The 25478-nt window shown below is 38.1% G+C and overlaps 2 protein-coding genes across 2 annotated transcripts; one reads left to right on the top strand and one right to left on the bottom strand.

Moving 5' to 3' along the window:
- The first annotated feature begins 831 nt into the window (after nucleotides 1-831).
- On the top strand, nucleotides 832-3211 carry LOC133718850 (ras-related protein RABH1e). The gene is made up of 6 exons (XM_062145833.1): nucleotides 832-1069; nucleotides 1156-1226; nucleotides 1689-1777; nucleotides 2093-2204; nucleotides 2570-2660; nucleotides 2812-3211. The coding sequence occupies exons 1-6, from the start codon at nucleotides 953-955 to the stop codon at nucleotides 2953-2955; spliced, it is 624 nt and encodes a 207-aa protein (XP_062001817.1). The 5' UTR covers nucleotides 832-952; the 3' UTR covers nucleotides 2956-3211.
- A 14087-nt stretch (nucleotides 3212-17298) lies between these two features.
- LOC133724205 (probable mitochondrial adenine nucleotide transporter BTL3) lies at nucleotides 17299-20725 on the bottom strand. The gene is made up of 4 exons (XM_062150920.1): nucleotides 19990-20725; nucleotides 19262-19565; nucleotides 17897-18364; nucleotides 17299-17668 (listed from the first exon to the last, which is right to left on the bottom strand). Exons 1-4 carry the CDS (start codon nucleotides 20430-20432, stop codon nucleotides 17594-17596), a joined length of 1290 nt encoding a protein of 429 aa, XP_062006904.1. The 5' UTR covers nucleotides 20433-20725; the 3' UTR covers nucleotides 17299-17593.
- Between the last annotated feature and the right edge of the window lie 4753 nt (nucleotides 20726-25478).

The following is a 25478-nucleotide window of genomic DNA, read 5'->3' as shown; positions in this document are numbered from 1 at the left end:
ACTAGTTGTTGATATGATCAAAAAAAAAAAAAAAGTTGAATAATAGTGTGTCGTACTCATCAATTCTCAAAAAAGTTTTGTGAAAACGTCCCCCATTACTAAGTTGAATCAATGTTTTTTTATAATTCATATGCTACTGTTTTTCTTCAAAAGTAATTCATATTTCTCTCTGAACATAAGAAAAGATCAAATTTTCATATATACGAATATTCGGTCTATGAGGACTGAGAATTATCATTTCTTCATTCCTAGATAAGGCCACAAGGGATAGATATTCGAAATCTAAACCTTGAATGGTGAATGTTAGCGTAAGTAATCACTATTGATCTTTGGTATCGTCTACAGTACATTAATGTACCAATACATCAAGTAGACTAGGTTCAATACAGAGGTAGACTAGCTCAGTACATGGGTAGACATGCATGGAGTTAGTCTACCCTTATACTGAGCTAGTCTACATCTGTATTGAACCTAGTCTAACTACTTGATGTATCAGTACATTAATGTACTGAAGTATTTTCCGTGATCTTTTTCACTTTTTCTAGGTTATCTTAAACTCGTTTCTCATGTTTTTCTAGCCTCTTCCTCACAGAATCCTTCATAAAGTTTTACCACTTTAAGAGAGGTGTGGAAGTGGATTGAACTATGATAGATCAGAGGTTCGATTACATCATGTAACAAGCCGGGAAAAAAAAAAAAAAGAGGGGTAAATTAGGAAACGCAAGGAAGGAAGTACAATATTTGGACTTTTGCCGTCTTCGTCGTGCTTGGCGGTTTCTCCTCACCTTCCTATATAAATAGATTGAACTCAAAAAACGGAAAAGAAAGAGACGAAAATAAATAAGAAACACGCTTTCTTTCAGAGTCATATTCATTCCTCTTGCTCTGAGATTCAGATCCAAAAAAGCAAAGCACACAGAATAGAATAGAATAGAATAGAAGAATCTCGAAAATGGCGACGGTGTCCCCTCTGGCGAAATACAAGCTCGTCTTCCTCGGCGATCAGTCCGTCGGCAAAACCAGCATCATCACCCGCTTCATGTATGACAAATTCGATTCAACCTATCAGGTATTTCACACATTTCATTCGATCCCTTTCTTAATTTTACGCAATTTTGAATTTCTTGCGGGGTCTAATATATGTTAACATTGCAGGCTACGATTGGAATTGATTTTCTGTCGAAAACGATGTACCTTGAAGATCGGACAGTTCGTTTGCAGCTTTGGTATGAGTTATTTGCATTCCATTTGTTTGATTCATATAACGTTGCAGCTCTATGTGATCATGTTTCGTATTTTTTACCTTTAGTCTTACATCGCGGAAGATCAGACTATGACAACGGTTATCTTGGATTTGCTGAATCATTTTTCCGTAAAATGAATGAATGGCAATACTGCTAGATAGAAATGCGAGTCTTGTTTCACTTGTTTCTTTATACCACCATCTAGTTGTACTGTTGCTTGTGAACCTTGTGAAAGTCTGAAAGATGGTTTTTGTGGCTAGGATGAGTATGTAGGTCCAGAATATGATTCTCTTGACGAGGATGGGTATTTAAAGTGTTTAAGGCTATTACTGCATCATACTTGTTTGCTTTGTCAGTTCATCTTTTGTCTACTTGATCTATATATTCGTTTATGCAATTCGCATCATGTTAATCTGCTGCTACATTACGTTTTTGACTTTACAGGGATACTGCAGGGCAAGAGAGGTTTAGGAGTCTCATTCCAAGCTACATCAGGGATTCTTCTGTTGCAGTAATCGCCTATGATGTAGCTAGTGAGTAGTAGTTTAGCATCTTTTAGGATCATAGTGTTTTATATTTAAAACTTTATTTGGTTTCATATTCCCTGGTTGAGAAACTAGAAAGCACTTTTGTCATGACTCATTAGCCATTTTTGTTGGAAAAATCTGATGAGTTTCGTTTTATAATAGAATCAAGAGCATGAGCTGACAAAAAAACCATGTTGATATCCACTCTTGTTTCATCTATGGAACATAACTGATCAATACATAATTGACCCTAGCTAGTCTCTGCTCTTGCTCTTCATAAACACATATTCTTCTCCCTTTGACTGAATTGTTGTGATGCAGATAGACAATCATTTCTGAACACTAATAAATGGATTGAAGAAGTACGAACAGAACGGGGTACTGATGTCATTATCGTGCTTGTTGGGAACAAAACTGATCTCGTTGATAAGAGGTGAGTAATGCACCAAAATTACTAACCGCACCACTTACACTACTCGTTCTGATTAATAGTTTTGCCATGAATCCATCTTAGAGAACCTGATATCTCCTTTGTTGCTACATACAACAAAAACCTCATTGAATAATGACTGAATAGGTTTTTCTTCTGTAAGTGACCTTCCCATTGACTATGAAGACATTAACACCTGCATGGCACCCTTTTATGTCTGTAATAGACAAAAATTACATTGCAATATAGAAGGAGTAGCAGTATGGTTACTTGGTTAGGGACTTATCGAGTTCACCCATTTTCCTTCACAATGCACAAGAATTAAAATTTCAAGTTGTTCTAACCATGTAGTATGGTTGATAAAACAGACAAGTTTCTATAGAGGAAGGAGATTCCAAATCTCGTGAGTTTGGAGTCATGTTCATAGAAACCAGCGCCAAAGCAGGATTCAATATCAAGGTAAAAATACAGAAACTCCTGATTCCTTAGGTTCATGCAAACTATCTTACTCAATCAGGCATCATCTTCTTCTAAACCATAATGCAAGTATACTTCATTTGTTTCAACTTTAATTGCTCATATTTTTTTATGACTACCATGAAAAACGCAGCCACTATTCCGTAAGATTGCTTCTGCGCTGCCAGGGATGGAAACCCTTTCCTCCACAAAACAGGAAGATATGGTTGATGTAAACCTGAAGCCCACTGTCAATTCATCCAACGCAGATCAGCAAGGGGGAGGTTGTGCATGCTAGACTATTCATTTTACTGAAAAGAAAAGGAAAAAGCAGTTAGTATAATCGATTGAGCCAACATAGTGATCCTACTCGAGTCTAAGCTATTCGTTTAGGAGCCTAGTGCTTTCTGTTCCATTTGTGTAATGAGGTTGTGTTAAAGTGTTTATAGGAAAACTAAAAGTAGTAATTGTTCCATTTGTGCTAACTTACTAAACTGTGATGATTTGGATTCAGTGTGTTATATTTCCATTACTATGATATTTCATACAGTTAATGTGAAAAGATCCCCATATGATTTACATTAAGTTTTCCAAACTATGTAGGAAATGAGAAGTCCATGCTTCCCTTCATTACTGTATAATTAGTATACAAGTGAAAAGAACCTCCTTCCTGAAGCTCTAGTTCTTGGTTCCAAACTTCCAATAGACTGAAAATGAAACTGAAAAAGCAAATTACTACTGGCCCCTAATCTTGGCGCTTCATGACCAAAAACAACATTGAACAATGAGGCTCTTCTGTAAGTGCACCTTTACAATCATGACGACACTACGCCAACCAGGGCACCCTTGCTTATTTTGCTTAGTTTCACTGAAACTAAAGGAATACAAGTACGGCTGGCTGGCGATTTATTCAGAGTTGTTCCGACTATATAGTGTGTGATGAGTTTCTATGAATAGGGAGGAGTTTTTTTTCTTCTTCCTTTTTTTTTTTTTTTTTTTGAAGGGAGGAAAATCTCTATTAGGTATTATTATTGATGAAATAACTATACTGTGAGGTGGACGTATGACCTAAACCTCGAGTATAAATGCAAACATCCTCAGAGTACATCCTCAGTAATAGAAGGTGTCTCTTCAATCCAAACCTCATCAATATAAGACAGGCTAGCAAAGTGTGTTAACCTGTGAGCAATACTATTTGCTTCATCGAAACTGCTGTCAATGAAATAAGTATCAACATAAAGGTAATTAGAGCAGCTAAAAGCCAGTATTTCTTGGTTTTCTTCAAATCAGCAATCCCCTGCACAATTTACACCATTGCAAATATCTGATTTCTGGTGACTGGAACTCAGAGCCAGACCTGAGGTCAGCATCGTGAGTCGGTTGTATGCTGCCATCTTTTGAGGAATTTATTTTTGAGTATTTAAGAAACCTATAGATATACTAATTCTTTATTTTAAGCAAATTGCCAAATTAAAAAATAGGGGCCGTGACCACTTACCCGATTTTAGGCTGAAAATTGCCCACTTGCTCCATTAAGAGTTTTTTAACCCCATTTACCCAATCTAACATCTACTGACAATTTTACCCATATTAATTAAAGGGAGTTTCTATTCATACCTCCAAATTTGGCATTTGGACCTCCCCACTTAATAGACCTCCAACTTACTTTTACCAATAACCATTTTGCTATCTACACCTCTCTAATCTTCCTATAATGGCCATCGTCCAATAAAATCAATAAAACCCCTTTCTTTTTTTTTAGATTCGATTCATACTTTCAAAAATCATTAGTTGGACCTCCTTTAGTTTTTGAAGATTTGGAATTGCAGTAATTTTTTTTTTTTTTTTTTTGGAAGTTCATCCTCCATATACGAGTTACATACAGAGGTGCTAGCACTTTTTCAATGAATTGTCAACTCTTGGTTAGCGTAGGCAACAATACCATGTTTGCTCATCATCTCGTACAAATATGTTTTCCAAGTATTATTTTCATTGCATTTAGGTGTCATTGTCCCTAAACTGATTCAATAGCAACTTGAAATGAACATGGTTTTTTTGTTTTAGATATGTATGGGATAGTGGAGGAAATTACAATTATCAACCATGAGTCTAGGGCATTCTCTATAGATTTATATCATAGGGTTGAATTTTTCATCATATCTATAGAATAGTTCCACATAAAATTGCTCTGACTGATGATGTGCGGGAAGATCTTGTGGACAACTATCCATTGCTGTGTTTATCATATAAACGTGCTGGAGTACTGCTTTTTGTCACCGCTCGTTCACATGTTTGTTTGCATTCAGAATGAGTAGGGCTTCATCAACTGAGGTGTCTTTGTATTTCCCATTTTCTCTCCTTTTATTTTTTATTTTTTTATAGCGCAGTGATAGATCTTGTAAATTGTCAGCTATCTGAGCAAGGAAGTCTATCACTTTACGAGGACAAAGTCAAATTCTAAATTTTTTTATTACAACGTTAAATAACTTTTGGCGATATATATTTTAGCATTTACATTGGAAGAGAAAGTTTTCCCCAAGTTGAAGAGTATTACTGTTCATAGAGATAAGAAGATAATTTTTTTTTCCTTATTTATGTCTTTATTGGTAATTTGACATTATTTGACAAAGTCAACTATTATTTGGAAAAAGAGAGAGGTCCAAATACCAATATTGGAGGTATGAATAGAAGCTCCCTTAATTAAATTGAAACTGCTCAATCTCTCCTCTCATACTCTCTCTCCTCCCGGACTCTCTCTCTCTCTCTCTCTCTCTCTCTCTAAACTAAAACTGATCGATCTCCACCGGCGAAGAGCTGGAGCATCCACACCCGACCCGAGATAATCACCAAGTACCAGATCCTCGAGCGGGTCGGATCCGGCGCCTACTCCGACGTCTACCGCGCCCGTCGTCTCGCCGACAACCTTAGCGTCGCTCTCAAGGAGGTCCACGACTACCAGTCAGCCTTCCGCGAAATTGAGGCCCTCCAGACGCTCCACGGCTGCCCCAACGTCGTCGTTTTGTACTAGTACTTCCGGCTTGACGACGAGGACGCCGTGCTCGTGCTCGAGTTTCTGGGCAGTGACCTGGAGACTGATCAAAGCGGCGAAGAAGAAGGAGGGCGGGATTGGCTGCAGCGAGGTCAAAAGGTGGATGCTGCAGATGCTGTTTGGGATCGACGCGTGTCATTGGAATATGATCGTGCATCTGGATTTGAAGCCGAGCAGTTTGTTGATTGGGGAGGACGAAGTCGTTCTGTTTTTTTTTTTTTTTTTTTTTTTTTTGGTAAATTTGGCAGAAGAATGAATATTGAGTAGTTATACAAGTCTATTGTGGGGCAATAATGCAGTAATATGAGTATTGGGGGGCAATAATATGCATATAAATTAATCAATTGTGCCTGTAGAGTATTCATTTTGGTTTTGGGAGTTTATGCAATTCACCGGAGGGCAATAATATGATTATTTGAGGCAATAATATGATTATTGGGAGGCAATAATATGAGTATTGGGGGGCAGTAATATGGTTACTGGGGGGCAATAATATGATTACTGGTGGGTAATAATATGGTTACTGGGTATTATTAGGGGGCAATAAATTCAGATGCCGGAATCCGGTTAACAGTCCGGTGGCCGGATTTCGGATTCCGGTCATCGGTTGCCGGATTCCGATCACCGGTCGCCGGAGCCCGGGGCCGGCCGCTGGTCACTGGAGCACAGCAAGGTGGAGGATGACTTTTCTCTCTAAGTGAGAAAGAAGGAGAGGGCAAAAAAGTCCCAAAAATTAATAAAAAAGAATTAATTTGGTAAAGGGGAAATAATCTCTTAGAGTGTTTTGGGTAAACGGGGTTAAAAAATAGTTAGTGGAGCAAGTGGGCAATTTTTAAGCTGAAATTGGGTAAATGATCATTTCCCCTTAAAAATAAAGGAGGAAATGTTATCCAGATCGACCACCATGATACCTTCTGGCGTTGGCTTGAAGCTTGGAGGATCATATGTCAACAAACTCAATATGATCCTTACAAAAATTCAAACAAAAAAACAATGTGACAAACAAATATAAAGAACTAAATAAAATTAAAAGAAAATATGATGAGTAAAAACTAACTAGGAAATTCTTAATCTTATTGTTTTCTTGATCAAAACAAGTACATATGGTCATATGCAGGATATACATTACATATATAAATTTCCGACAATTATTATTTAGTATGTTTGTATATTTGTAACACCAGGATGTTCCATTGAAGCTGACATGCTATTAGCAGTTGATGAATTATCTAATAAAGTTTATTATTCTTGGAACAGCTTTGGTAGCAAGAATCAACATAGCCTTCCGCGTAGCTTGTAAGATCTGCATGTCAAGCAATAATATCGTAAATACTTTGAAGCATAGTCAAAATAAAAATTGAGAAAGAGACAGTTTGAGTAGAAGTATAGGTACCATAAATGGAGGGTTTGGTAGTGGTGGTCATGACGTTGCTCATAGAGCTCACACAACTATGAGTACAACCATAGGCAACGTCTGAAGTTGGCCCAATCTGGCAAGCAGTCATGCAAAGGCCAAAGCACGCTGCATATTTTGGGGGATTGGCTATGTCCAGAGCGCAAGAGATGGCACACTTTTTGGCACACGTTAGGGTACTTGTGTCCGGAAAGACAATAGAGTCTTGAGGAGTTGGGGCTACTGCTAATGAAAGCACAAGCATGCCTAGCAATGCCACACATCTCAACACAATATTAGTACTAACCTCCATTGCCAAGCTCTCCTCTCTTTTTATTAGTTTTGGTTATGCTAGCTAGTTTACTTTGTTGCTGGATGAAGTGGAAGTTAACCTCAAACCTTAATTTATAGGGTGATTGTTTTGCCATCTACGGAAATGCCATCAATTTCCATTATTTGGTATTCAATGAAAATCAGGGATAATCCATGGTGTTTTATTTTCATGCTTCTATTAACTTTTATTGCCATATGTGAGCGAGAGTACTGGAATTTTCTTCCAAAATATGCAATTCCTTTAGATGCTGTCAGTAGGCGAATATTGAATTGCATATTAATTTGCCTATATGTTTCACAGTTGCCTTATCTTGGCCTTTGCCTTCCAAACTTGGAGCACACAACTTTCTAGAACACTTGAAATTTTACCTTTAGCAGCCTAGTGCTTTCTTCCATTTGTGTAATGAGGTTGTGTTAAAGTTTTGTGTAATGAGGTTGTGTTATAGTGTTTATCGGAAAACCGAAAACTAAAAGTAGCAATTGTTCCATGCATTTGTGCTAACCTACTAAATTGTGAAGATTTGGATTCAGTGTGTTATATTTTCATTACTATAATATTCCATACAGTTAATGTGAAAAGATCCCCATATGATTACATTAAGTCTTCCAAACTGTGTAGGAACTGATGAAGTCCATGCTACCCTTCATTACTGTAATACTGTATAATACTATAATGTAGTATCAAAGTGAAATTAACCTCCTTCCTGAAGCTCTAGTTGTTGGTTCCAAACTTCCAATAGACCGAAAATGAAATTGAAAAAGCAAATTAATTACTACTTTCCCCCTAATCTCGGCGCTTCATGGCTAAAAACCTCATTGAACAGATAGGATCTTCTACGCCAACCAGGGCACCCTCGCTTATTTTGCTCTGTTTCACTGACACAAAAGGAATACAAGTACGGCTGACTGGCGATTTATTCAGAGTTGTTCCGACCATGTAGTGTGTGATTGATCTAACAAACGAGTTTTTATAAAAAGAAAGGAGCTTTTTTTTCTTTTCTTTTTTTGGAAGGGAGGAAAATCTCTATTAGGTATTATAATCGATGAAATGACTATACTGCGAGGTGCACGTATGACCTAAACCTCGAATATAATTACAAAACATCCTCAGAGAGTACATCCTCAATAATAGAAGGTTGTCTTTTCAATCAAAACCTCACCAATATAAGAAAGACTAGTAAAGTATGCTAACCAGTGAGCAACACTATTTGCTTCATAGAACTACTGTAAATGAAATAAGAGTCAAACAGAACAAAGACAAAGGGAAAATTTGGGAATTTATGATGTATTGATCTTCTCCAAAGATGGAGTACACATACAAAGTATACACATTCCTAATAGGAAACTAATTACACCGTGATATTCTCCCCCTTAACTACATAATATTCTCCTTAACTATACAATCCTAATTATACTACAATTCCTACAATTATGGAGAGTGACTCACTGATGTGCTCATATTATCCTATATTTCTTTGCATCTTAATCTTAGTATTTATGCTTTGTCCTCCTTATTTCAAGTCATTTATGCTGTTATAGTGTTTTTGTAGGTTTGTCTCATAAAGAGAAGAAAAGAAGCTAATTAAAATGAGCTAACTAGGATTGAAAGACGTCCAGGTCCCAGAATATGTCTGTGCAGAACATCCAACTTCTTCGAATTACTGGGAGTTACCCAGATCGAATCAGACAATGATTCTTATATGCATGGAAAGCTACGGATGTCTACTTTCTGTATAATTTTACGGATCTCGATTTCGATACTTCTGGAGAAAGTTATGATTATTTTAGTGAGATAGGTCGGACAGGAAATCTGCTCGGGAATTTACAAACATTCTTGGAGAACTCAAGTTCCGTGGCACAAGATCATCAATCCTAATGTTTCAAGCAAGTTAATTCAGATGAGGATTAAATGATGAACTTATTCCTACTTCTACAAGAGATATTTCAAGATTTTCCCATTCCAAATGAAGAAAGGAATCTAAACCCAAGTTTTACAAGGAAACATGAAGCCAAAGATGAGCAGAAATCTTCCCTATATAAGGGAGCACGAATTTACATGAGAAAAGAGTCTCGGGAGCACAATGTAGACGCCTAAGGAGTAGAGACGACTCATCCATCTTCCCTTTCTTTTCCCCTTCCATTCTTTTTATGTTTTTCTTATGTTTTATTTAGTTATATTTTGTTAAAACCTTTTTCTAGGGTTAAGATGATGCCCTAGCATGATTGTTTATGTACTTTGATGATTTGTTGATGGATTTATAGTTTCTTTATGAATGAATTCTTAGTCACTATTTGAATTGATGCTTTATGTTTAAGTTCTTTGATTGATCACCTTAGGGCTTTGCATCTAGTAATTAGAAGATGAATTTGAGGCGTACCTGCAATATAATTCAAATTAGCTTCTTGTGATTAAGAGTTGTGAATTACATTATTGTCGTACCTGAAGTAATGGTTTGCATGATTCTCTTGTTTTCTAGAACATAATGAGTCCTATGTGTTAAATTTATGCCGTATACCTGGATAAACTGCATGTTAGGATATACGACCTCTGCCGTACCTGGAGAGAATCATACACTTAAGAAAAACTATGGTCTAAGTGCCGTACCTGGACTTAGATACGGGAATTGTCATCCAAAGGAACAAAAGAATCTGTTAATTGCATCAAAACATCAATATGATTGTTAGTGGTTGATTCCGAAACCCTAGGTTTTATCATCTTTGCTTTTCAACTTATAAACTTTATTTTGCTTGTTTGTTTGTTTCACATTATTTGTTTATTCAAAATCTAAAAACAATATCGTCTTTCTCTTCATTGTTCATTGTGTTTTTGTGATTTTGTGTTTGGATTAATTGAGTTAGGGTTTAAATTAATTATCAATTCTCAGTTAGAACGACCTCGTACTTGCACACTATACTAACGACGATTCGTGCACTTGCAAGTTTTTATTAAAATTTCGCAACACTCACGCCAACACTACCCCTCAAGTTGGAGCATACAGATCACGGATGCCCAACTTGTCAAGTGAGTCAGAAAACGCCTTGCTAGAAACTGCCTTTGTAAGAATGTCCGCCAACTGCTCCTCAGTAGGTACGAAGGGAAAAGAGATGATTTGTTGATCCAGCTTCTCTTTGACGAAGTGTCTATCAACCTCCACATGTTTTGTGCGATCATGTTGAACAGGATTATGAGCAATTTCAACTGCAGCTTTGTTATCACAGAATAAGGGCATGGCTTTCTTCTGCTTGAACCCTAAATCCCTCAACAAGTGCCTCAACCACAACATCTCACAAACTCCACGAGTCATTCCTCTATATTCTGCTTCAGCACTAGAACGGGCCACCACCTTCTGCTTCTTACTCTTCCAAGTAACTAAATTCCCACCTAAAAACGTAAAGTATCCGGAAGTGGACCGTCGATCAGTTATACAACCTGCCCAGTCTGCATTTGTATACCCCAAAACATCCAAATGCCTATGCTTAGAAAACACCAACCCCCTTCCAGGAGCATACTTCAAGTACCTCAAGATCCGAACTACAGCTTCCATATGAGCCTTACTAGGATTATGCATGAACTGACTCACAACACTAACTGCATAAGCTAAGTCTGGTCTAGTGTGTGACAAATAAATTAATCTTCCAACTAACCTCTGATATCTCGCCTTATTCGTGGGTACTTGATCTGGATACTCAGCTAACCGATGGTTCTGCTCAATGGGTGTGTTAGCTGGTTGGCAATCGAGCATACCCGTCTCTGCTAATAAGTCAAGGACATACTTTCTCTGGCTCAACATAATACAATCTTTTCCTCTAGCAACTTCAATTCCCAAGAAATATTTCAAACTCCCCAAGTCTTTCATTTCAAATTCTGCTGACAATGCACTCTGCAACTTCTTAATCTCCTCAAGATCATTACCTGTCACCACCATGTCATCCACATAAATAATTAAAGCTGTAACTTTACCCTTCTGATGCTTAAGGAATAGGGTATGATCTGAATTGCTCTGCCTGTACCCAATCCTCCTCATGAATGTCGTGAATCGACCAAACCAAGCTCTTGGAGATTGTTTGAGGCCATATAGGGACTTCCTTAAACGACACACCACCTTGACTCCAGTGGAAGTACCATATCCCGGAGGCAAGTCCATGTATACTTCTTCATTCAAATCACCATGCAAGAAGGCATTTTTTACATCAAATTGTTGCAGAGGCCAATCAAGATTAGCTGCTAGAGACAGAAGTACTCGGATTGTATTGATCTTTGCTACTGGTGCAAAAGTTTCATCATAGTCCACACCATACTTCTGGGTATAACCCTTCGCTACTAGCCTTGCCTTATATCTGTCCACCGAACCATCTGAATTGTGCTTCACTGTATACACCCATCGGCACCCAATTGTTTTCTTTCCAGGAGGTAGTGATACTAACTCCCACGTTTGATTTTTTTTCAAGTGCATCCATCTCCACAACCATTGCTTTTGCCCACTTCTCGTCCTTCATTGCATCATGCACTTTACTAGGAAGTGACACAGAAGATAATTGATTCACAAAGGCTACATACGGTTTAGACAACCTATGAGTAGACACATAATTAGCTACAGGATATTTGGTCTTAGCACACAAACTTGGTTCATATTTCTTGGCAGACTGGCCACGATTGGACCGTTCTGGTAAGACTCGTGTTTGAACATGTGTAGAATCATTTAAAGGAGTAACGCTATTAGACAAAGGTGGGTTATGGGACAAAGGCAAACTACTACGTACCTCAAATGAAGATTGAATAGGGGAGACCACTGATGGAGAGGGAGAGACTGAATGATTAGGAGCTTCTTCTTGAAAGATAGACGATTCAGCAATTGTCTTTTCTGTTTCGGAATTCACAATGCTCTATTCGGCAGTTGCATGGCGAAGAGTAGACGATTCAGTAATTGCCTTTTCTATTTCGGAACTTGTAATGCTCTGTTCGGCAGTTACATGGCGAAGGCTAGACGATTCAGCAATTTCATTTTCTATTTCGGAACTCGCAGCGCTCTGTTCGACAATTGCCTTTTCTATTTCTGCAGGAGTGTCGTTGGTTTCTGGGGCATTGGACACTTCCTCTTCACTAACCGATCAATCGTTTGAGATAAAGCAATCGATCGTTGGTCCTGTTTGGCACTGTCCTTCATAAAAAACACCCTGCTCCCCCTGACTATAAGTCGTAGAAGGTGGAAAATAACATGTATCCTCACTTAATGTCACATCCATGGTGACATAAAATCGTTGAGAGGGAGGATGATAACACTTGTATCCTTTCTGCTGAGTCCCATACCCGACAAAGACACATTTGAGAGCCCTTGCATCTAACTTAGAACGTTGGTTCTTATAGAGATGGACATAGGCTACACAACCAAAGACACGAGCAGGAAGGGTATTAAGAGATGGGATAGAGACATAACTAGACAATACCTCGAATGGAATACGACCTTGAAGAGAGGAAGATGGGAGACGATTAATAAGATGGGAGGCACACAACACTGCCTCTCCCCAAAGGTATTTAGGCATATTGGCACTAAGGAGAAGGGCGCGACCCATGTCTAACAAATGACGATTCTTCCGCTCAGAGATCCCATTCTGTTCTGGTGTTTGTGGGCAAGTGGTTTGGTGAACAATTCCATGAGATTGGAAGTAATCACGAAATGAATGATTAACAAACTCCCACTACCTATGTACGAAGTCATGGGTTCGAGTCACCATGGGGGTAGGAGTGAAACCCTTTGATCCTCTTTTTGAAAGAAGAAGAAAAAAAAAAAAAAAAAAAAAACTCCCCCCCCCCCAATTATCAGACCGAAAGACCTTAATACGAGCATCATATTGGGTACGAACAAGATTATGGAATGCTATAAAGGCAGAGAAAACTGCATCTTTTGACTTAAGAAAAACAACCCAAGTTAATCTGGTGAAGTCATCAATGAGTAAACAAAATAATGCATTCCTGAAAGAGTTGAATTTTTGGAAGGTCCCCATAAATCGGAATGAATTCATTCAAAAGGCATTGTACTAGACTGAAAGCTAGAAGGATAACTAGACCTATGACTCTTGGCTAAAGAACAAGTTTCACAATGTAGACTAGAATCACTTATTCCCAAAAAAAAGGGAAGGCATGGACTTCTTCATGACACCAAAGGATGGGTGACCCAAACGGCGATGCCACAACCACAATTCATTCATCCGATCAGAACTCAATGTCAGGGCAACAGGACCTTGTGGACTTGATGGTGCTTGTGTCGGTCCTTCGTACATGCAATCCAAGTGAAACAGTCTCTCCCTCAGATCTCCCTTGCCAATTATCACTCGAGTACACAGATCCTGAAAGATAACATACATAGGATAAAAGGTGACAAAGCATTTGTTTTGTGTGTTTAATTGAGACACAGACAAAAGATGATGAGATAAAGAGGGTACATAAAGGACATTATAAAGAGTAATGGACGGTGTAACCTGGACTGACCCAATTCCTAAGACCGGAAAAGACTCACCATTGGCATTAGAGACATGTGTTATGGATGGGGAGGACAACGTGACGAAGAAAGACTTATCATAGGTCATATGATCAGACGCACCAGAATCAATTATCCATGTATTACTACCAGTAAAGCCAGAAACATTTAAAGCGACACCAATTTTACCTCGATTCTCCTGATTTAGGGAAACATTACCCTTAGTTTGATCTTGACCCTCCACATCATAGAAATCAGGTTCTTTCTCCTGCACCAGTTGGATTGCCGCCTTGCTTTTCTGACCATTGTTACTTCTTTTCCAATCAGAGTTATTGGAGTTGAGTCTTAGCAACATGGGGCATTGACTCTTGTAGTGGCCAACAATTTTACAATAGTTGCAAGTCACCTGACTGTTGAACAACGAACTAAGGGACAAATCTACCATTCTTCTTCTTCAAGCAGCAACACAAACCACAAAATTTGACACGGCTAAGGAAGGAGAGGGTGACGGCAAGGTATTGCAAAATTTAGGGTTTTAGGGCAAAAGGAATAGAGGATGAAGACAAAGGACAAACTCTTAAAGAGTACAAAGACAAATTTGCAGCGGAAACAAACGAACAGAGTCCAGACGGATCTCTGCTCTGATACCAAGTCAAACAGAACAAAGACAAAGGGAAAGTTTGGGAATTTCTGATGTATTGATCTTCTCCAAAGATGGAGTACATATACAAAGTATACACATTCCTAATAAGAAACTAATTACACCGTGATATTCTCCCCCTTAACTACGAGAAATTTTGCAGTGCTCCCGTCAGTCCACCTGGCAATCTGATATGGTGTGACGTTGCAATCAAATATTGACACGTGGATTTGCTAAAGTTAAAACATAAACTCAGTTTTCCATTCTTTTGTGCAATGACCTTTATGGGTCTTCTTTGCCATGAGAAGCTGTCTGGGTCTTCCGATTTCTCTCTCCCTAGAAGTTTCAATCTCTCTTATCCCTCCTCTCTCTAAGGTTTCCATCTCTCCATCGTTTCCACCGGACGCAACACCGGCGACTCCGAGCACATGGATCTGGAGCTTGGGACCATGGATAGCTTTAGATGTCAGATTGATTCTATTCTCGATGTGATGATCATGGTAGATTCTAACTTTTGAGATTCCAATTCCAATTATATACGTGATGACTTGGTGTTTCATAAATTAATCTCTGGAATCATGAAAATTGTTCAAGAGATATAAGATGGAATTTGCAGATTACGGTGTAATTGATGATGAATGAAAGTATAATTGAATTTTTTTTTTTTTAGAAGGAAAAGTATAATTGAATTGGAAGATGAAGATGATGAGATAGAAACGGAGACTCGGAGAGAGAACGACCCAATATCGTCTTTCTAATTATCAACTGAAACAATAATTTTATATTTTAGAAAATAAAACTTATGTGTCAAAATCTTATTGGGGCGTTAGACCATGTCAGCATGGTGACATGGACTGACGGGAGTATTGAAAAATTTCTCCTTAACTACATAATATTCTCTTTAACTATACAATCCTAATTATACTACAATTCCTACAATTATGGAGAGTGACTCACGCCAACGATAAGTATCAACATTAAGGTAATTAGAGCATTGGTTTTCTTCATATCATCCATCCCCTATACAATTTACACCCCTGCAAATCTCTGATTTCTGGTGACTGGAACTCAGGGCCAGACTTTGAGGTCAGCCTCTTGAGTCGGCTACCTGCTGCCATCTTTTCAGGAATTTATTTTTGAGTATTTAAGAAACTTATAGATATAAAACGTATACAACGTATCAAAATCTAGCCGCAACATAGTAGGCAGGGGTGAGATCTTTAATTTAATTAAGGACTAATTCATCAGCAAAAGGCTGCTCACAATCTAATTCTTTATTTTAAGCAAATTGCCAAATTAAAAAAATAAAGGAGGATATCTTATCCAGATCGACCACCATGATACCCTCTGACGTTGGCTTGAAGCTTGGAGGATCATATGTCAACAAACTCAGTATGATCCGTATAAAAATTAAAAAATAATAAAAAATTTGTGACAAACACGTATAATGAACAAAATGAAATTGAAAGAAAATATGATGAGTAAAAACTAACAGGGAAATTCTTATTGTTATTGTTTTCTTGATCGAAACAAGTACATATGGTCATATGCAGGATATACATTACATATATAAATTTCCGACAATTATTATTTAGTATGTTTGTATATTTGTAACACCAGGATGTTCCATTGAAGCTGACATGCTATTAGCAGTTGACGAATTATCTAATAAAGTTTATTATTCTTTGGAACAGCTTTGGTAGCAAGAATCAACATAGCCTTCCGCGTAGCTTGTAAGATCTGCATGGCAAGCAATAATATCGTAAATACTTTGAAGCATAGTCAAAATAAAAATGAGAAAGAGACAGTTTGAGTAGAAGTATAGGTACCATAAATGGAGGGTTTGGTAGTGGTGGTCATGACTTTGCTCATAGAGCTCACACAACTATGAGTACAACCATAGGGAAGGTCTGAAGTTGGCCCAATCTGGCAAGCAGTCATGCAAAGGCCAAAGCACGCTGCATATTTTGGGGGATTGGCTATGTCCAAAGCGCAAGAGATGGCACACTTTTTGACACACGTTAGGGTACTTGTGTCCGGAAAGACAACAGAGTCTTGAGGAGCTGGGGCTACTGCTAATGAAAGCACAAGCATGCCTAGCAAGGCCACACATCTCAACACAATATTAGTACTAACCTCCATTGCTAAGCTCTCCTCTCTTTTTATTAGTTTTGGTTATGTCAGCTAGTTTACTTTGTTGCTGGATGAAGTGGAAGTTAACCTCAAGCCTTAATTTAAAGGGTGATTCTTTTGCCATCTACGGAAATGCCATCAATTTCCATTATTTGGTATTCAATGAAAATCTGGGATAATTCATGGTGTTTCATTTTCATGCTTCTATTAATTTTAATTGCCATATGTAAGAGAGTACTGGATTTTCTTCTAAATGCTGTCTGAAGGTGAATATTAAATTGCATATTAATTTGCATATATGTTTCACAATTGCCTTATCTTCGCCTTTGCCTTCTAAACTTGGAGCGCACAACTTTCTAGAACACTTGATTTGAATTTTACGTATTGCAGGGTGCTAAGAGAAACATTTCAGTCTCATCGAAACGAATCCAATGAGCATTATGAGTAGCTGACCATTTATGTTTGATGTCAAAAAGTTCAAACAGATTTCAAGGTGGAGCATTGACAAAGATTTCCATTATTTGTGGCATCCCATGAATATCGGTTATATCATAAGTGATTTTCCTAAACCATATCATCCAATATTCATCTACTGTAAATGCACAGAGCAGCTCCACTCGGAGGTCATCATCCATTGAAGCAGTTTCATTGCAAAACCTTGTGTATACACATACAAAAGACTGAAATTTACTCAGACCTTTCACTGTTCAAATGCCAATGGAATACACATACAAAAAGACTGAAATTTCTGTGTTAAAAGACTGAAATTTCTGTGTTAATCTGTGCTATGGCAGGAATTTAATTCCTTCTCCCATCTCACAAAATGTCAATGGAGAACATTCTAAGGAACTCTTTCGGAAATGAAAACTATGGTCTGTGATGAGGATTCAAAAGTACTATGAAGACTAGGTACTACGAAGACTCTACTTTGAGAATAATCTTCATGAACTCGTACACAAAATAACTGATGGCAGCAGATGGTAAGACCTGAAAGTAGAGAAAATAAACTATGTCAAGATCATAATAAACAGATGTAATTAGGTGACATTGCCAGTATACGAAAGTTTAGCATATGAAGGATAGTTGTATGGGAAAAACAGGAACCTAGTCTAATTACTGAAAGAAAGTAAGAGAACATGTTTAGAAAATTTCTATGCGTGACTTCCTCTGCTACAGCTAAAGCATTTTAACTGAAGAATCATCAGAGTACCATACCTGCAACAAGCTGGGTATCAATCCAGCATAAAGAGCAGGAACACCTCCTTGCTCAACAATCTTCGCACAAGTTGCAACTGCACTTAATCTAGTTGCCGGAACTTGCATTTGAAGGTGTCTCCTCACAACTTCAAAAGGATATGTAGCGGCTTCAGAGCAACAACCGGCAATTGCCCCATACAGTAATGTTCTAATGGTACCCAACTCCATTTGTTCCAGAGCATTCAGTTTGTCACCTTCTTGTTTCATGTGTCGGAGTCTCTCCCTCCCTTCAGGTGAATGCAGATAAGCTGATTTCAGTATATCATAGACGCCGTAGAAAACTGCACCTGAAGGTGCCATACTGACAATAGAGGGTAGTAAGCCCTTGTAAAGAGAGAAGAATCCTTCGGTTTGAATCATGTGGCGGAAAGCACCAATTACACCACCCAATGCTTCTCCACCAGGAGCTACCATCTTTGTCCGGATCTGAAATTATTGACAGTTTAGAATGAGGCTTCCACTGTAGTTTCACAAAAATAATTACTATAAGAAGCTTTTGACAAATGGCAGATTCAAGTTTTTTTTTCTTTTAAATGTAACCAGCCAACTTAACGAAAATGGGGTAACAAAATTGTTTTCATATAGGAAGAAAACAAAAATAATTTTTTTTAAGTGCCCTGTAAAACAAGACAAGCGCTAAGCTGGCGCCCTGCCTATTCCAGTTAATCTACAGACTCTAGACTAGTAGAGGCCAGTTCATTCTTCTTGATATACCCTCTTTTCAAGAATTTGGATTGCACCAGGTGAACTAGTTGAAGTCTGATTAAATAAGGAAGGAAGAAAAGCCAATGTACACAAAAGCTCAAGAATTGCACCTACTTTCGCCTAATGCTGAATCTTCTGTTTTGCACAGGGATACTTCTAGAGGTTTTCTATCAAGCCTCCATTGATTAGGATACGTGAAACATATGGCAAAGCAATTGCAGTGGAAGAGTGGTTCACACTTCATACTTCCATCCAAGACTAGGGCAAATACCGAGTCTTAAATATGGTCCTAAATGGCTGAGAAAAGCATTTTTCTCATTGTCTCATGACCAGCATACTGCAAGCTCTAAAGTGTAAACACAAAAGGCAGCAAGCATGGATTCAACATTAAATTAATTTTGCAGAAGTGGCGTTCTCTACTCACTAGCTAAATGGCCCAGAAAAGAACATCCCCTACCCCCTTCTTATTCTCCACATTGAACTAACTACAAAGCATAAGAAGACTAGAAGAGTAATTACTCAATTACTTCAAACAAACTAAGAAAGATTCACCAGGCAAAGGTTTTCTTATGACATGAAATCAAATGGACCAATTAAAAGTTGTGAGTTGAGGCATACAGTGTCCATGGGCAAGCAGAGCAAGGTAGCTGTAATTCCAGCTGCAGCACCAGCAAGAAACCTCTCAAAATTCGTGGATTCCTCATTCCCCGACAACTTCACCAGATGATTTCTGTACGTATCATAGGCATAGAAATTGATAGCCTTGAAGGGTGCCGTGCGAAGAATATTCACAAAATTCCCTTTCCAAAATCCTTTCAGCCCTTGAGAATCTGCAATCGTCTTGATGAGCTCAACCAAGTTCTTCTGCTCACCACGTATTATGTACTCCAGCTTTAGCCTCTCGAGAGGAGCAACAAACGTTCTAAATACACCACAGAAAATATCAAGACTCAGAACAATAATGATGCATGAGCCAAATAGAATGTACAAATAGTCAATTCAAGGCATAACCAGTAATTTACATGAAAAAACGAAAATTAGAGGTCCTTTTCAGTTTGCTTCATAATCACAGGACAAAAGAGAAAAATCTCATTTGGGTTTTTCATTTCCAATATTCATATCCAAACAAAACATACAACCTTGACTTATAGTGCATCATCATATAGTCCAATACTCATCTGGGTCAGCTCAACAACATCAAAACCCAACACTCCTATTTCTTTTCTTTCCAAGACTCAAACTTTCTACTCTTAATCCAATTCACAAGCAAATACAAATGATTATTCACCAAAAATGAAAACTTTACAATTCAATTCAGAGGGTTTGAAAGCTAGAAAGCCTCTAACCTTGAAACCATGGCAGCAACAGCTCCAGACCAGAGATGCTTGGTAGTATTCATAGCACCTGATCCCTTCTCCACAATCTCACTCCGCTCCTTCTCAAACACAACCTCCGCCGCCGCCTGCTCTTCCGCCGTCGAATTTGTATTCCCATTTTGCCCCAGGGCTTCTCCCGATTCCCGAACATACCCCTCGTTTCCATCTGACAAGCTCACACACAAGAACGCCCCTCCGCCGCGGCCACCCCCAAAACGCACCGTTTTGCTGAAACACCGACCCGAACCCGACCGGGTCTTGGACTTGGCCGGAAGGAGGGAAAGGAAGGTGGGAGAGACGGTTTGATCAGGGTGGAGGAACAAGCCGCCGCCGAGGAAGAGGAGCGAGGGGTCGGGATCGGACGGCGGGGATTGGATCAAGCGAGAGAGGTTGAAACCGGCGCGGTGGTGCATTGCTGAAACGGCGTCGTAGCGTGGAAGTGAGCGACATTTAGGGGTGGTTATGAAGAAGAGGGAAATTGAGAAGCTTGAAGAAGACGAGGGAATGGAATAATGATATTATTGGAGAGAATGTGAGGGAGTTGGGGATGAAAGGGACGTCTGGGATTGAGTTGGGGATGGTGGGGGGTTTGCTTTTGCTTTGTTTCCATCGCCGTCAGGTGGATTTAGCTTTCATCATCGTCTGTTGGAGGAAGGTTGGCGGCTTCTGGGACTAGTTGGACTGTTCTGGTTGGGATGTAAATGTCAATTAGACTGTTTGGGGTTATAGCACTCTGTCACGCCACTACTATCGTAATAAATTATATTAATTGGAAAATAAAAAAGATACAGAGCGGAGATTTGTAACTGAGCGGAGTATTAAAGTGATCGGTGGAAGAGTAAAGGTTTACCAGTTTATGTGATGTAGTTTAGCTGATGCGGTGTGGTTGAAACTCCGATGAAGTCACACTAAGCACGTTTCTAAATACTAACAGTCCTAAAGATGGAAAACGAGTCACCAGAAAAAAAAAAAAAAAAAAAAACAAAAAAACATAAGGTTTCCAAAGGGCACCACTAATAGAGGAGACTGTTGTGGTTAAATGAAAGTCAAATCATCTTTTGAAGAATAAGATTATGAATTCAACTGACAAGAGAGTAAATGAGAATGCGAGTGGCGAATTGAGTTTCTATGAGCCATTCATTTAACGATATCAACATGGACTTGAAAAGGAAGGCAAAGGCCATGGGCGGAGCCAAAATGATTTTTTTGGGGGATGCCAGAGTATAATGTACTTGAAAATACTTCAAAATATAGAAAAAATGAGATTTCATAGCTATATAAAAACAATGGGTACAACAATATATTGAATAAACTAGTCAAAAAAAACAATATATTGAATAAAGTTATAAAGTGATCAAACTGAATCATTTATTAGAAATGTTTTTGCACGTCTAATACAAAATGCAAATTATTTTGAGAAAATTTTAACAACAGTACACGACAATGAGTCCACTCTGAATTTTGGTGAATTTACTTTCGGAAATATCAAAACGGTACATGACTTTCAAATCTCAACCCAATTTTAGTGCATGCCGTCAATAACCGTTAGCCTTGTGCAATTATTCATTTTTCAAAGAGTAATTTAGTATTTTCACCTCCTCTCTCTCTCTCTCTCTCTCTCTCTCTCTCTCTCTCTCTCTCTCTCTCTCTCTCTCTCTCTCTCTCTCTCTCTCTCTCTCTCTCATCATCTCGAGATATGACAATGATAACGGTAGCCATTGCTGCAGAGCTTTTAGAAGTATAGAGAACAGCGGTTGCGAGGATGACAGAGTGATTTTTACCTGCACAAACGCGCAACGTACCATGCTACTGTCTCACCAGTCTTCGTTTGTTGCCTTCTCCTTCTCTGTTCGACCACCACAATGACGACTCTGCTTCTCAGTCTCTCACTCTCTCCTAGTCTCCTCGACGGTTGACTGTACTGGTACGGCGAGCCAGCAACACCTCCTAGTCAATCCGGAACCGATCCGGCCCTCTCCACGAATCCAATTCGGCACCACCAAGAATATAAAGCCTCACAACGACACAACCCTTCCCCTCAATCTCAAGCTCCTCTAATTCAAGGTCCAAACCACTTTTAATAAATACACATAGTTCTCCAACTATCTCTCTCCCCCATTCTCTATCTCTGATTGTCAAGCTATGTACTTGAAGAAGGTATGCAAAAGCTTCTGGATTTGATTGTTACAGATTGCTAGAAGAATAAATTTTGATGCTTTCTATGTTTGGATTGGAATCTGTGATATCCTTTTGCATGAATTGAAATGGGTTTAGTGGAATTTTTGTGGGTTTTCAGTTATTTTGATATTAGCGATCAGCTTTATTTGATTGTAGCTGTTCTTTGGCCGGGTTCGTGTGTTTGTTGTGGTGGTGATGGTGTTGTAACATTTTAATATTTTATTTATTATTGAAATTAAATTTGGGTGAATTTATTTTGTGTTTACATTCTGAATTTATTTGTGTATTTAAATTCAGAATTTATTTTGAATTTTATTTGTAACTCATGGTGATTTATTTTTATTTATTTTAGATTTTTAATTTTTTGTAACCTATGGCATTTGGTTACTACTCTAATAATGGTAGGGAGTGTCCTAAGAGCCTATAAATAGTACCATTTGTTACATGCTCAAATATATCCTTACTTTTACGTAATACTATTACTAAACACTACTATTCACCCATCAATTTTATTTCCAAAATCCTCCAAAATGTCATGTGTGTTTTTTAGCCAAAGAAAAGTATTCTTTTGGTGAAGTTTTAGGTTCCTCCAACTTGTGCAGATTGGTGTGAGCCGTACAACTTGTTGTTGGGCAGTTGTATCCTGGAGGGGATAAGTCAAGAGATTTCTGGTGCACCGGCAGAGAGCTTGAATCTCCTTAAAGAGAGCGAGACACTCAACCTATTGTCAACGAGTTTCTCAAATAGAAATTATAATTTCACCAATAGATAGTGATAGTGATGGTGATGGTGGGTGAGAGAGAGAGAGAGAGAGTGATGACAATTAGAGAAGAGAGAGAGAGAGAGAGAGAGTTGCAGGAGGCTTCTTCTACTTTCTTCTTCTTGTTTTAATTTTTTTTTTTTATCAATCCTTGAAGAGACGGATTTTCCCATACAAATTTAACCAAAATCACACTGACTAACGGTGGATGTAACGGCATGCACTAATTTTGGGTTGGGATTTGAAAGTCATGTATTATTTTGATATTTCCGAAAGTAAATTCACCAAAATTCGAAGTGGACCCATAGTAGTGTATTGTTGTTAAAATTTTTCCAATTATTTTATATACATACTGTTTTTGATATCTAGTGAGTTGATATATTTCCACGTAATTCACAACTTCTTGATCTGTCTATAAAAAGCAATGGGAGGATATGTAATACTTATTCTGGCTTATGATGAATGAAATTGAAACTCAATTTGAGATTGATTAAATATATATATATATATATATATATATATATATATATAAGTAAAGAAAAAAAAAAGGGGGTCGTACATTGTATTTTATTTTATTACTGTTTTAGTAATATTTTTTGGAAATAAATAGGGGAAAGTTTTTGTTTTTATTGTATTGGTTGAAAACTATACATGACAACTTCGTCCTCTCACTAACCACAAGTCTTCAAACAATTACACAAGGGGGGCCAAGAAGAAACAATAAATTTTTCTTGCTATAATCATTGTACCCCTAATGTCACTGCAGGCCCTCTATTAACTCTGCGGTCTAACCACCACAGGTGGTCGAGTTGGTAAGAGCCTCCAGGTGTGGAACCCCCACACCCGGGTTCGAATCCCGCCGACGCTTATTGGAGTTAAATCCCAATATATTCTTGGTGGCCAGGGGGGAGGAAGCGTTCTGACAAGATCCCCCGAGCACGGATTAGTCTCTGAGCATAGGAAGTTTTTGAGGACACCGTGTGATTGACAAATCAAAAAAAAAAATAAATAAATAAAAAAAACTCTGCGGTCTCTGCCCCTAGCAAAGACTTTTTTTTTTTTTAATATGCAGTGTTAGTCGATTTGAGTGATCTCTCCTCTATATGTTTTCTCATTGTGGCACTATGGTTTTTTTTTTTTTCTTCCACATGTTTACATCTTCAGGCAAACTCGTACATAATACTTCTCTAGGAAACATTTCTTACTATAAAACGATATTGTATACATTTATTTTTTACATTTGTGTGTTAATTATCATTCGGATAGATATTGGATACATTTCTTTCTATAGTATGCAACTCAATAGTACTAGCAGTAGCCGCGCTAGTTTTTGTTTATCAAATCTAATAAGGAACTAGTTTGGGATTGCTGTGACTTTTAAAAAAAAATTGTTTGCTATTGTGTTGTGAGAATAATCAGCTGTGAATGAAAACAGTTTCGTGTAATCGTGTTTGGTAAATAATATGTTTAAAAGTGCTGTCAATACATAAAACAACTTCAGAGCGTGTTTTGATTCACAGCAGTTCTAAAAGCAATCTTTGGGCTGCTTCTAAAATCAGTGTGACCTATGATTTTCAATTAAAGCTGCTTTTTATTTATTTATGAAACACAATAAAATCTAAAATTTCAAACAAAAGCTGATTTTTTTTTTAAAAAAAAGTGAAGCAATCTCAAACGGGGCCTAAGGCTGCTATGTTCTATTTACATTTTCGTCTTCCCAACTAATTTTATCAAAAACAAAAATTTCTATGACTCCAACTGTTTAACTTCTCTTCTTGCTCTAACTTTCAACCTAGGTACATACATATTTTTATCCATATGAATTTATGCCTCATTTGGTCACGGGGTCAAATCTCACTGACATCAGAGGTGAGGTGGGGATTTACACTGTTATCCAGAATTAAAAAAAAAATAAAAAAAGTTTCTCTGTTTTTCCCGTGAATATGAAAAATAAACTTCTCACTAGTTTTTCGTACCAATATTTGACAATAATAACTTTAAATCAAGTAATTAATGTGCAATTAGTATTGGACAAGGGTCATACCAAAGTTACTTCCGGCCTTCCGCCCCAGAGTGATAGCTCACTCAACCACTATTTTTGTAACAAAAAAAAAAAAGTGGGGTTGATAAATATCCACGAGGGAAGATTAAGCTTTTGGCAGTTAAAAGTCCCAAAAGTAAATGTTGCATACTTTTGCACCAGGGAATTCTGTCGTTTTGGAATTTGTAAAGGCACCCTACTTGTACATGAGAGAGACTTGCGTGGGGCACCCGCACCACGTGGCATATGCGGCAGACCAATCACGGCCTAGCAGGGAGGTCTTTTGGGTATTGTATATTTAAGGAACAGGGGCATTTTCGGAAGAGAGAAAAAATTTTCTTTGTTCTGATTGGGTGGTCCTAAAGCCACGTGGTGGGGAAACCCCGCCTAAGAATTTCTCCTTGTACATATATGCCATAGGCCCATACCCTGCAAAGTGCAAAGATCAAAATTGGAATTGGATCACCTTCATCCAAAAGT

The sequence above is a fragment of the Rosa rugosa genome, chromosome 1 (genome assembly GCF_958449725.1).
Source record: "Rosa rugosa chromosome 1, drRosRugo1.1, whole genome shotgun sequence".
In the NCBI taxonomy this organism is placed as follows: Eukaryota; Viridiplantae; Streptophyta; class Magnoliopsida; order Rosales; family Rosaceae; genus Rosa; species Rosa rugosa.
This window is presented reverse-complemented; position numbering and strand designations above follow the sequence as displayed.

Coding starts and splice junctions, on each gene's coding strand:
- LOC133718850 (XM_062145833.1), top strand. CDS start 953: ATGGCGACGGTGTCCCCTCTGGCGAAATACAAGCTCGTCTTCCTCGGC. Junction 2,205..2,569: donor ACTGATCTCGTTGATAAGAG/GTGAGTAATGCA, acceptor TTGATAAAACAG/ACAAGTTTCTATAGAGGAAG. Junction 2,661..2,811: donor AAGCAGGATTCAATATCAAG/GTAAAAATACAG, acceptor TGAAAAACGCAG/CCACTATTCCGTAAGATTGC.
- LOC133724205 (XM_062150920.1), bottom strand. CDS start 20,432: ATGCACCACCGCGCCGGTTTCAACCTCTCTCGCTTGATCCAATCCCCG. Junction 19,566..19,989: donor GTTGCTGCCATGGTTTCAAG/GTTAGAGGCTTT, acceptor TGGTGTATTTAG/AACGTTTGTTGCTCCTCTCG. Junction 17,669..17,896: donor TGATACCCAGCTTGTTGCAG/GTATGGTACTCT, acceptor CTCTACTTTCAG/GTCTTACCATCTGCTGCCAT.